The 13,572-nt window shown below is 41.2% G+C and overlaps 1 protein-coding gene across 3 annotated transcripts in view; it reads right to left on the reverse strand.

Annotated features, from left to right (window-relative positions):
• The window catches only part of Dync2i1 (dynein 2 intermediate chain 1), a 49,732-nt gene that overhangs the window by 21,669 nt on the left and 14,491 nt on the right, over nucleotides 1-13,572 (reverse strand). For all 3 annotated transcript variants that reach the window (XM_006988299.4, XM_016006767.3, XM_076551562.1), the window contains exons 8-12: nucleotides 10,814-10,916; nucleotides 6,164-6,293; nucleotides 5,399-5,510; nucleotides 4,454-4,542; nucleotides 2,148-2,277 (exon numbers count right to left, since the gene is read on the reverse strand). In XM_006988299.4, coding sequence (XP_006988361.1) covers nucleotides 2,148-2,277; nucleotides 4,454-4,542; nucleotides 5,399-5,510; nucleotides 6,164-6,293; nucleotides 10,814-10,916 — 564 coding nt within the window. The remainder of the gene's footprint in view (nucleotides 1-2,147; nucleotides 2,278-4,453; nucleotides 4,543-5,398; nucleotides 5,511-6,163; nucleotides 6,294-10,813; nucleotides 10,917-13,572) is intronic.

Here is a 13,572-nt window from a genome sequence, read left to right on the forward strand (position 1 = left end):
CCAAGAAGCACTGCACCTAATGAGTTAGATCCTCACTCCAAATCTGGGTTGTGATCAACGCCTACAGCGTAAACCTAAATTCTGTGTCCGCATTGACCCTGTGGCTTCAGTAAAGGAAATTCTTTCTCTGTAAAGAAGTGTAGGCCAGGAGAGCACACTTCCTCTCATCTACCAGCTCCTCACACAAGTGCGTGGGACTTGGAAACTCAGCACCACACTGGAAATGACTGGAATGGCCTTCCTTCCATGGCATGCTGCTAGGACACTATTGTTAGGAACCTCAGTTCTCTTTAAAACAGCCCTCAGAACTCCATACAGAAAACTACTCTAATCCAAAGCCAGGTGCAGCATTCTAAGAATGGATTCCAAGACTTCTGAGGCAGCGCTGCTTTCCCTACAGTTCTCAGTTGCAGGGTATTGACAAACAGTAGGATGTTAAGCCATAGTCTAGTGAGAATTTTGTAGGACTAGCTAATTAAAACTATACGTGATGACCTGACACCTACTGTCCATGCCTACTAGTTTCCCAATTCACAGACCATACCATCCGTACCTGGGATCAAACTTGTCCTCCCGCATCCCCGCATCCCCTCACGGCCATCCCCTCAGTGCTGCCTCCTCAAGCAGCCTGAAGTCCTCCTCCAGGAAAGGGATGACAATGGTTATATGTGCTCCTTCACAATTGGCGAGCAAAACTCTGCCAGCATTGCCACTGGATCTCCACTGTGTGCGTGTGTGTGTGTGTGTGTGTGTGTGTGTGTGTGTGTGTGTGTGTGTGTGTGTGTGTGTTAGCTTGTGTACATGATGGGAGGGGGCAAGCACATGTGTCCAGGTCAGTGGACAACTTTATGGAGTCGGTTCTCATGATTGCCAGTCTTGTGCATCAATCGCCTTTACCCACTGAGTCATTCACAGGCCCGGTTTCTAGTGTTCAGTGGCACCAATAAGGAGCCTTTTCTCTTTTTTTACATTCATTTATTTTGTGTGTGAGTCAGCTTCTTTATTAAACCAATCACGGTGACATATATTCACACATTGTAAAAGAATCTTCCACGTTTCCCCCTTTTTGTCTAAATAAAAAGGCTTTAACTTTAACACAGCAAAACTATATAGAACAAAAACAGTTGTCAAATCTAAAGGCAACACAGTAACATACAGAATCCAGACCATGTATTTCCCATCTTTACGTGGCTTATTATATTTTTTATTACTTCATTTTAAAGACTTTATTATTTTTAAACTATTTTTGTTTTATGACTGTCTATACCATTTCTCTTTTCTCTCCCAAGCCTATGTGCATTTTTAAACACACTGTAACTCGGTTAGAGGTTTTTTCCATCTGAATCTGTCTTTACTGTGTATCTGTAATCTTTTCTGTCTGCCTGAGCAAAACTAAAACTCAAAACTTAAACTTTGCTCATGGCGTGCTGGCAGGGCTCACCCCGTCAGTGTCAGCACTGTCAGTTCAAGCCCGCAGGCAGCAGCTGGGAGATGTGTCTTTGTACTACAGCAGGCATGAGAGACATGAGACTAGAAAGCTGCATTGGCCTTGTTTTTGTGTGTTTATAATCCAGGGAGACCAAGGCAGGAGGCTCAAGAGTTCAAAGCCTGCCTAACAACTGAGACAGTGTATCAAAATAGATAGATAGATAATAGATAGATAGATAGATAGATAGATAGATAGATAGATAGATAGATAGATAGATAGATAGGTAGGTAGGTTAGGTAGATAGAGAGATAGATGATAAATGAGATAAAAATTCAAATTTGCCCCTGCAAATGCAGTTTGTTTAAACTAGTTTAAATACTCTGAATCATATGTTTTATCTATTTACCATTTCCATAGCTGTTCATTATCTGAGTAACTACTACTTGAAAAGAATTACAAGACTTAAAACAAACACAGACAATCTCATTTTCCATTTACTAAATTTCACTAATTTAAATTTAATTTAATAGTCCTCTTCTAATTAACTCATGAAAATTATAAATTTAACACATACATTTAAGAAAATAATCCTCACCATTCATTTGCAATTCTGTAGCCACTGGGTCTTTCTCTATTTTATATACAATAAACCCCATCAACTTAAAAATATGTAACATTAATGATCATTATTTCAATGTAAATATTTGTGTTTGCCTACCCTGAAGGAACGGCAGGTTTGTGTTTAGTTGGGAGGAGTTGTCGCTGATGTTCAGAGCTTTGTCTTGTGCCCGGGGATTCCAGCTGGGTCCAGCTGCCAAACGGTCCTCTTCAAGCAAAACAGCAACCACCTTTGAAAGATAAGTGAGCAGGGACTGGAGAGTTGGCTCTCTTGCAGGGAACCTGGGTTTAATTCCCAGCCCTACATGGGAGCCACAACCACCTGTTACTCCAGTCCAGGGACTCTTTTGGCCTCTTCAGGATCACAGTGCACACATATGGTACACAGATAGACAGGAAGACAAAACACAATAAAATAAAAAAATAATTTTTAAGGGAGGGCAGCGGTGGCACATGCCTTTAATCCCAGCCCTGGGAAGGCAGAGCCAGGTGGATCTCTGTGAGTTCGAGGCCAGCCTGGTCTACAGAGCAAGATCCAGGAAAGGCTCCAAAACTACACAGAGAAACCATGTCTTGAAAAAAAAAAAAAAATTATATATATATATATATATATATATATATATATATATATAATTTTTAAAAATTTAAAAAGAAAAACCATCTCAAAGATGAACCATCTTTCTTAAAATGCTAGCAGCATTATCATTTGTAGATTCCATTTCTGCAAATAAATGCTTGGCTCTACCTATCATAACATAAAAAAAAAAATATCCTTTTTGCATAGTAATAGTACACTAATATAAAGCCACAGGATGTCATTATTTCATCTTACATGTTGTTTCCTTCACTAAATGAGGTTAAAATTTAGAGGGGAGAGGAAGCCTGAATATCTAACACCCTCCAACAAACGGCACTAAGGAGAAACAGGTAACCATCACTCACCGCATCCTAAGCAGCACTCAATGTCTACAACCGATCTGACTAGGTCATCTCCAAAATGTGAAGAGACTTAGAAATGAGCAGAAATGGTGGTAAGGACTGACAGGACTGTGGCTCCACGGGACAGGAATGGGGTGTGCACAGAAGAGGCCATGAGATGCAGGCTGGACTCGGTCCCCACCTGTCCCCACCTCACTGCAATGCACCGAGGACTCTCTCCTTAGTCCCAAAACTTCACACCAACACAGAACCTAACGATAATAACAAATATGTCCAGCCTCATTCTATTTCTAAGCCACAAATCCCTCTGTAACTGAGACACTGATGCAAAGCAGTTGGCAGGTAATCATAACAGAATCTGATGAACAGACTCGATCCAAATCTACCTGTCAAAGCTTAACACTATTGGCTGTTTTTTCTGCTCCATATTTAAATTCTGAGTTTACATAAAAAGTTAGAGACAACATAGAGATTAGGATATCAACTTCATATCTTAATATATTTGAAATGACCAATGTTTGTAGGTCACACCTGTGGTAAGGAATTTTGTAGGGGTGGAGAGTTGGAATATTACAAGTCCACAGTCAAACTACCTCACGTTATCTCTTTAGCCCTCCTGAAAGCCTTTCGTTGTCCACCTTTGTACCTGTCCTTATGACCCTTAGGTCTACTAACTCAGAGACTAAGAATGTCGTCAGACAGTGTCTGAGGCCCACAGCACAGACTTCCTCCCATTGCTGTGGCCCTCCGACCCGTGGTTCTCACAATGTATCTGAAAAGTGCTTTGATTTAGGATTTTCTTCTGTTTTGTAACTATAAAAACTTCATGAAACTGTTTGCCGTGTTTAAACATGGTATTTAGGGTAACCTAAATCTGTGTGCCCAGGCCAAGGTCACTCAAGGCTCTAAAATAAGCTTTCTTATTCCCTTTGAGGTGAAAGCTGTGTTTTTACATCAACAAAAGACCTTTCTCTTTTAGAGATCTACACTTAAATATATGTGGAATAAAAGTTAGAGAGTTAGTTTCAAAATAATGAGGTGAATGATGGGAGAAGGGGACGATAAGGAAGGAGCCAGGTGAGGGGACATGTGCTGCAGTATGGGAGCTCACAACTGTTTGAAGTTTCCACAGCCAGTTGTTAAAGTCTTGAGGTTATTATTTACAAATACTGTATAGATTTACACTTGTTTTGCCAGCTTAACATGTTTGGCTTAAGAGTCCATAATTATTTCCAACTGTAGGAAATTATTAAAGTATAGAACCACAAAACACAGGATTTTCAGTGATATATATTTACCTAGTGTCATTTTACATACAAGAACTTAATGAAAGTATTACTGATAATCTGTAAGAAAATGGAGAACTGATTCTAAGCCACAAAGCTCCAAGATTCCAGTAGCACTATTTCTGAAAATAATGAACCCTTAAGCACTAACATAGAAGAGGACATGCAACACAGAATGTACCTGGCATGCTGCCCGGAGAAAACTAGACAACCGTGGAGTGTCAATCTTTGGCACAACCATGACATCAGAGAAGTCTTTTTCTTCACTACCTACAATAAAATGTAGGTTTATTAAGTTAATAAAGTCAACTTCAAAACAGTTATGCTTAATAAATCACAGCATTCAAAGCAGTGTTGCAAATACTGAGACCCCTAGGAAAAGTCAGAACATCGCATTACATTCTCTATTTGAGGCTGTTTCCAATTTCACATGGTTCTATAGTAAGTTTATGAGTTAAGTCCAACTCAACTGTATTAAGGAATACAGTAAAAGGAACCAGTGTGTCTGGTGCCAGTTTTAGGTTACAGGTCAAGCATCTACAGATGAGAAATCTGCAACACTTATTGTCTGGGGTGCTTGAAATAAGAGATACAATGCCTAGAGCTTCCTTACGGTGAGGTCTACCTGAGGATATATTCCTTACTGTACAGAGACATTCCTTAAGAAAAAAAAAAATCAACGAGTAATGTATAATCCATCTGGATAGCTGCACATCTGTGTTCTAGAAACTCTGGTCTGCACTAATGGAACACATCTTCAAACTGCACTTAAAAAGCAAAAATTCTATACTGATGAGAGCTATCCGAGTCTCAGAACAGAGTTTGTCCTACAGTCATATGGTGAGTATTTGGAATATGGTATCTTCCCCTCCTCATTACAAATCCAGGTCAGGGGTCAGACCCTGGTTCTAGGTCAACTTAATGATTCCCAGTGGTTCAACAGCTCTAATCTCATTCATTAACATTAGCTAATTTGTTTTTTCAAAGGAACAATGAAAAGGCGCTTCCACAGTCATGTACTATCAACCACATCAAAAAGAAACACACAAGAAAAAGGAAATAAGTAACAAAATGAAACCTACTGTAAAGAGAGTAGACATTCAACACTCAAGAGTACCAAGATTACCTCCAGATACAGCGGCACCTTCTCCTGGGTGCTGGGTCCACACTTCCCTGGTTTCTATCTCTTCAGTCTGAACATCTCTCTCAACATTATCTTCATTGTACTGAACATATGCCTTAGAGAAAAAAAGGGGTTAGAATTAACATCTATCTTCAATTTCAGAGCAATCTGCCATTGCTGAAGATAAAAGCAACCACAATTTTTTAAAAAAAGCTAACTTAAAAATTTTTTAAAGGTGAGTAATCTTGGGGTTGGGATAGGTTGGCCTATGTGGGACTTTCTTGAACACTAATTGATGTGGGAAGATCTTGCCTAGAAGTGGGTGACACCGTTCCCTGGGCTTGGGTTCTGGATGGCATAAACAGGGAGAAACGAGCTGAGCACAACTATGCATGCATCTGTCATCTACTCTTCTGAGTGCAGATGTAACGGGACTAATTCTCTCAGGTTCCTGCTGCTGAGACCTCCCTGCTATGGTGGGCGGTAACCTGGACTTGTGAGCTAAAATAAATTCTTTGTCCCCCTAAGTTGCTTTTGTCAGGGTATTTTATCAGAGAAGAAACTGAGACACTGTCCTCTATACCAGTCATTCATTATGCCCACCGGGCTATCTTTAGACTTTCCATTCTTTGAGTTTATGGTACCAAGTTATAGAGGACACTCTCTCAGCTGCAACCTTCAGAGACCATTCCAATTCTAACATTCTAGAACAGACACAAGGTGCACACACACACTACACTTCCATTAGGTAACACAGCTTTTACTAACCTGCTTGGTATTCTTCTTCCCGAAGTTCCTAATATACATGTCATACTCATTTACTGGTGGTAGGTCCAAGAGAGAAAAGGTGAATGAAAAGTCTAAATCAATAAGCCGGAGCAGTTTTGCACTTCGTGTCCTTTAAAACAGATTGGAAACAAAATTAAATTGAATAATACACTCAGGGACATGCAGAAGGGTGTATCTTAGGGTCACATATAAGTAATAAGAGTGAGTCTCAAGTACTCAATAATTATTTTAAATAATTAAATAGAAGCTGAGGGTATAACTCAGTGGCCAAATATTTTCCTAACTTATAAGAGACCCTAAATTAGAGCCCTAGCAGAAAGGGGGGGAAACCTAAATAAAAACAGTCACAAAGTAATGGTGTGAATATATCATGAACCAAAATGTGTAATTGGTCCATTGCAGTACACTAAGGTTGATAAAGTTACAACATATGTATACCATATGACTGATAATTCACTTTTTTCAGTATTTAGCGTGTCGGCTGGTACGATGACATTTCTGACAGTACATCCTCCTGGAGGCTACAGCAGCCTATTCCCACAGGGGACAGCATCTGACAGCGGTACGCCTGACACTTGGTCCCTCCTGCTGCCTCAGTCTTCTTTCCCAACCACTTATACTGGTTTCTTTCTTTTCTCCCAGACACCCTAATGGTGACGGGCCCTGGACTCAACCCTCAGTTGTCCACTGTTCCTCCCCCAGGCTAAAGCAAGCTGAGCACGAAGAGCTTTTATGTCTTCCACACACCAGCACTCCCCCACTGCTGGAGTTCAGTACACTTGTTCTCACTTCTCTCCTCGCCTGTCCTTCTCCACTTACACTGAGTCCTCACAGCAGCTCTCACTTCTCCATCATCTTATTCTCTGGACACTATCCTGTAACTTTCTACTTACTACCTTCCATTCTGTCTCCAAAATTCCTTCAGCTATTTTCCCCAGCCAGTGAAGAACACCCCACGTTCCCCAGCTGTCCACATCTTCCCTGTGTGGGTGGCTCAAGCCGGGGCTCGGCTTACTGTTTCTATACACTCATCTACTCCATCAGCCACAGAAAATCGCCCTTGCCCTACTCCTGCACAGCAACCACACACTCAGTGACAGTGTGCCATGGCTGATGCTCCCCACCCTGTACTTAATCAGACTGATTTCTTGTGCTAAGAATACAGCATAATCACTGGGTTTTGTAATTAACTTTGGCATCTGAGTTCAAAGCCTCTAATCTTTTCTCCTTTAATAATGTCTTCACTACTCTTGACTCTTAGTACTTCTATATAATTTTCAGAATCAGCATCCTAAAAGGTATGAATTCACACACACCCTTACTGGGATAAAAATAGAACACTTTTTTTTTTTTTAATTTCCTAGGTCTTCATAGTATGTGCTACTCTTTGTAATGTTGGATGCTGTTGTTGTCGTCTGTATTTGTTGAGATGACTACATAGTTTTCTGTTCTAGGAAGGTGATAATGACATGAGTTGATGTTAACCCAACCCTGTGTTCCTAATTCTAAGGTATTACACGTTTTGGGTATCGTTGTGTGATGGATGACAAGATTTAGGGATACTAAGGTGGCTATTCAAAAGCATGAGTCTGCCTCTTTGCTGAAACAGACATCCAGATGAGTCATCATGTGACTGGGGTAGCTGGGCTATCCCAAAGTGTCTGTGAGGGTATCTGAGGCATTGACATCTGAGTTGCTGAGATGACTGAAGAGCATCTGTCCACAGTGAGCTTGTGTAACCCAAAAGGCTGGTGGCTCTGGGGGGACAAAAGGCACAGGAAGTATGCCTTTGCTAAATTTATTATAAATGCTTTCCATGTTACAGATTTTTGCTCTTACATTTTATTTCATTCCTTTTAATTTCTAATTAATTGCTGCCTTTTCCCAGGCTGCTGGCATGGCTGCTTGAACCACTGATATCAAGCCTCTTCACTCTCCCTGTGAGCAAGGAGTTCTCATGGTTTTTGTAGGTCTGAAAATGTGTAGCTTTTACTTTAATTTTTAAAGGACATTATTCACTTTCGGCTTGTTTACTTGGAGCATGTCTGTCACCATGGCCTGTATTTTCCTTTGCAAACCTCCCACTGAAGCTGTCTGCTCCAACTTTCGAGCTGCAGCTTCCCCACGCCCCTGGCATCTGGTGCTCAGCAGTCTGACTGGATTCTCTCCACTGTGGTTGTGTTTGCTCTTCTTTATTATCTACGTTTATGCTTCTTGAACCTTTTAAGCCTTAACTTGATTGCATTCATAGATTTTTGAAAATCTGCAGATAGCATGTCTTAAAGTACAGCTTCTGCCCGGTCCTTCTCTTTGTCCTTCCTGGGATTCGATTATCCATGTCAGATGAGTCTCACTCTGTGTCACGACTGTGTAGTCTCTTTATCAGCCCTTCCATATCTTCTCTTCAAGTTGGAAACTTCCCATTGTCCTCTCTCCACCTCTAATAACTTGCTATTGAACTAATCAATTTTTAGTTTCAATTATTGTACTTTTGGAGAAGAGTTCAAAATTTGATTGTCTCATTGATTTCAATGTTCTGATCAAATATATTGCTTGTTAATTTACTTATACACACATTAATCACATGTTATTATAATCTTATTTTAAAAATCCAGATCAAATTATTTACTCTCAAGATCATACATGGACCTATTACTATCCTTTGTTTTTCACTCTTGGTTTTAGTTATATGATCCCAATTTCTGATGTGTCTAGTAATTTACTGGACAACAGACAATGAGTAGAAAATTCTGTAGGAATTTTGGATATTTTCTTTTTAATTTCTTCCTGGCAAGGAGAATCCAAGTAGGTCACACTCAACAGGTCCCATTGGGATGCTCAGAGGCTCAGCGCCATGCAGTGATGTCAGATCTATTTCAGCCTTGCCTTTATTCCTAGCATGGAGGTTTAGGGGTGTCAACCAAAGTCAGGGGTGTTTAGCAAAGGCTCTCCTACTTCAAAGTCCTAAACATTTTCCATCTCCCCAGCCCTAAGTGAATGTTCAGAGTTCCTACTCTTGCTTTCTACCTGAATTGACCACCTTGAGAGACACATACAGCCCCTGGAATGGGAATACAGCAGCAACACAAGGTTGGCACTCTACACTTGTCTTGTAGAGCTTAGTCCTTTGGGTCCTGGTGGTCCCAGCTGTTACTAGTTCATGCAGCCATCTCAGAGTTTGAGCATACTGCTGTTGTTTTAGATCCAACTTTCACAGCTGGTTTCAGCTGAAGAATTTTTTTTAATACAAACTGTTCGTCATAGAAAGAGGTCGGAGTCCTGTCCACATCCTGTGAAACTCCTAGTTCAGAAAGGAATGCTGCTCTGACAACTGTACACTGCTCAATAGCATCTGTCACTGGGTAGATGCATTTCATAATCATAGAAAACTGCCTCCTCAAAGGTCCTGTCAGGTTGTTACAGCCAAGATTTTATTCTATGCTTGCATTGGACACTGGGACACTGTCATTGTTTTAACATTCCATCTACTCCACAAGAAAGTATTCATCACTGAGTGAATATACGTTTATAGCCTACTAACAGAATACACTTCATTCATGCACTGGCAGCATAACTTTTTTCTATTGACTCACTGGTCATTCAAGGCCCAACTGGTGGAAGACTAAGGAAAGAAGGCAGGAGAAAAAAAAGCTTTCTTCTTCCCCAACCCTCTAACCCTGCTTGTAACATTTCTCTGTGGCTCCAGACCTTGCTCTGTAGCCACTATGGTTCAATGTCCCTGATCACAACTGTCACAGACTTTGTGGGAGGCCAAAATTAAAAGTTATGGTCCCCCAGCCACTGCAGGACCAATGTTATAAATTTATTTAACTCGTTTGAAAGACTGTGCTTTGAGATGAGTATTCTAGGGCTCTCTGCCCACACAGGACTGCCTAGAGAAGTATTTCCCCACATTCAGCCATCCAGGCACTCAGAGGCTATATAAAGCCATGCATGCTTCAAAGGGGTCTAATTAATGCTTGAGCTGGTGGCAGACCTTGGTATCATTTACATGCTGATAGTTTTAAAGGCATATAAGAATACAAAAACCATTAGGTCATGGAGGTTTCTACCTATATTTCAAAAGATCAGTGCCACAGAGCCGCAATGCATCATGAGCCAAGCTCAATCTGCCTTAGCAAGAATCTGTCCACCAGATCTGAAATGTATGGTTGTGATTATGTTGGAGTCAAAACAGACCATGGACTCCTGAGCTGAGTCCACAACAATCAGCCATGAATTTACTGCAGACATTAGATAACAAGCACCTAGTATACCAGAACTGTACACGGTAACCAGAATAAGAGATGAACACAAAGAGACTTGTAATACTAATTAAAGAACTGACCAGGCTAGGGATACAGCTTAGAGGTAGAGTGCTTGCCTAATAAACAAAATACTGGGTTCAATATCCAGACAATTCACCTACACAGTCAACAATGAAACATGGGAAACTCTAGCTTTAAGACCATGCTGAGGAAAGGGACATAAAAGGCACTAACACAAAGTTACAGCTGAGGTCAGCTCAATGGAAGGACATTCACCTAGAGTGCACAAGAACCTGGATTCCATCCACAGCAGGACATGCACGCACACAAGCACCTGTGTCAAGCTCCTCAGTATACCTACTTCTGCTTGAGAGCCTGACTCCGGCTCTTCTGGCGATGTGAGGCTGTTGCAAAATCCACAAAAATCCCACAAACAGGGGTTCTGGAGATGGAATCATTTGCATCTGCATAGGGGGAAAAAGGCTGTTTTGTGACAATGAAACAGTTCCTTCAAGCAAAAAAAAAAGGTAAAACAATTATAGTCATATATAAAATCATATTCAATAATTTTTTACTTGAAATTGATAAATCATACCAGTACGAGTTTTAGAAATACTTATGAATGTATGTATAAAATATAGTTTTCTGTTCCTATCCTACGTAGTCTGAAAAAAGAAATAAGATATACAGTAAACTCTCAATCGTGGTTTCATTCTCTAAGACTCCATTCACCTACAGTCAATTGTGGTCTCAACATTATTAACTGAGTAATTCCAAAACCAGCAGTTGTAAGCATTCCCTTGCATGTTGTTCTGGGTAGCCTGACGAACTCTCACAATGCATTGTCTAGAATGTAAACGGTCCTTCCGTTCGGTATAGGCAGGCTGTAGGTGCTCCCTGCCCCCAACTCAGTCACAGTTATCAGATCAGCTCTCTTGGCATCACACTGCTAACACTCAGGGAACCCTGAAAGATGCCCTAAAAGGACAAGAATAGCAATATGGATTTACCAAAAAGGAACCTTCCTCAAGGGCAACCATATGGCATAGCAAATAAAGTCACTTACCAACAAGCCTGACCACCTGAGTTGATCCCCAGAACCCACAAGATGGAAGGAGAGAACCAACTCTAGAAAGCTGTCCTCTGACCCCAACATAAACACCATCACAAGCACATGCTCTCTCACACACACATACACACAAGCAAATACATTTTCAAAAGAGCTTCCTTAAAATAAAAATGTGAATGTCCTCAATTTAAGGAAAGAAAAAAACCCCAAGGCTGCTGAGTTCAACAGTAAAATCAAATCCTCCATCCATGAAAATATGAATAAGAAATTCATGCTACATGTGCTGCAGCATCTTAACCTGCAGAAGTTTCCACACCAGTACATGGTGTGAGCCTAATTAAGAGGGACAAGGCACTCGAGTTGTGTTGGAGAACATGAACAGAAATGTGTTCAAGCTGACGGCAAACTGTGGTATCAGAAAGCACTTGAGGACTAGAGATCATTCAGTGCTCCAGCCCTTGCTGCTCTTGGTGAGGACCTGGGTTTGGGTCCTCACTCTCAAATGTCCATAATCCCAGTTTCAGAGGATCTGATGCCCTCTTAGGACCTCCCCATGTATGATGTGTATGCACATATGCAGGACACTCAGAAAGTAAAAGCAAACCAACCCTTCAGAAAGCACTTGGTCTATGAAGGCCTCAGCAAGGGTCCCCCTCGCCTGCAGGTGAAGAAGCTGGTTAGGAGGAAGGACACCACCTGAAGCAAGTCTTCAACTGCAATGAAACCAGGCTCTTCTGAAAGATGCCAGGTGGAAACTACATTCACAAAACTGTGAAGAGGCAGATATATGCCTGCAATCCTAGCACTCAGAAGGCTGATGCAGGAAAATTAAGAGTTGAAGACAAGCCTGGGCTATACAAGGAAATTACCAAAGAAACAAAAGCCAACAAAAATGTGCAAAAGAAGGAAGCAGGGCTTAAAACATGAAACCATGGATCAATCTGGCACTACACGAAGTGCCCTAACAGGGTACATGACAAAGTCAGGTGCAGTGTGCAGAGCCAGGAGTTCACATTCACAAAAGCAAAGCACTTGGACATGTTCCAGCAACTTAGTCAGAGTGTAGGTGACAGCCATCTTGTTTATGGAATGATTCCACCAATGCTTTATCTAAGAAGTACAGGGGGGTGGGGGGACTTGGGAGGAAAAGGGTTGGTATTTAAAGCCCTACTAACAATAACAGCACACCTGACCACCAGAATCTGTCGATAAAATGAAAACCTCAAGGGTGTATTTTTATACCAAATACACCACACTGCTTCAGGCCCTTCGGATGACAGCTCTGTGCTTGACAAGACCACATATGCCTGTCCGGCATATGACCATAATTGACATAGGTCCTGATGGGGACACAGTCTGGTGCTGGGAATCATTAAATTGATGCAATACCATACAACACTACAATGAGTTAAAACTGGAGACTGCTAGAAGGACTGATGGAGTGGCACCAAGAGCCACTGGGAAGTCACAGACAACATTCAGGACAAGCCAAGCTGAGGAACAGGATTTTAAGCTCTCAGTGAAAAGGTAGAAGAAAATACTGAAGGCCATAGAAGAATATCAGCAAATGAGGTTCTGGAAGAACCTGTGAACTACCTACAGAGCATAGAAAGATGAAGATGAAATACAACCAGCAAGGTGGACATTACCAAAACTGATCAACACTATTGTAACATTTTCAATTGCACAGATACTAAAACACAAAATTGTGGACAATGACTCACATAAAACCCAGCATGAAAATCACCCTCAGGATCACCACAGGATGACCTCAGCAGCAACCTTCTAATGGGGTAGGAGGAAATGCTACTTCCCATTAAAATGTTCTTCCAAAAATGTTTACACAACAACTGAGACTCCTCGCCATTGACACTGTTGGCTCCTGATCCACAACCACTGGTCATCAAGACCCAACGATCTGGAGTCACCCAAAGATGATCCTCCTTCTGACATACTATTGTCAGGTAAGTAGTAGTCTAGATATGTCCCAGTACCCATGTCACTCATCTCAATTTAGATAATCACTCCATCGCCTCCTATCAACACAAGAT

Source organism: Peromyscus maniculatus, chromosome 14 (genome assembly GCF_049852395.1).
Source record: "Peromyscus maniculatus bairdii isolate BWxNUB_F1_BW_parent chromosome 14, HU_Pman_BW_mat_3.1, whole genome shotgun sequence".
In the NCBI taxonomy this organism is placed as follows: Eukaryota; Metazoa; Chordata; class Mammalia; order Rodentia; family Cricetidae; genus Peromyscus; species Peromyscus maniculatus.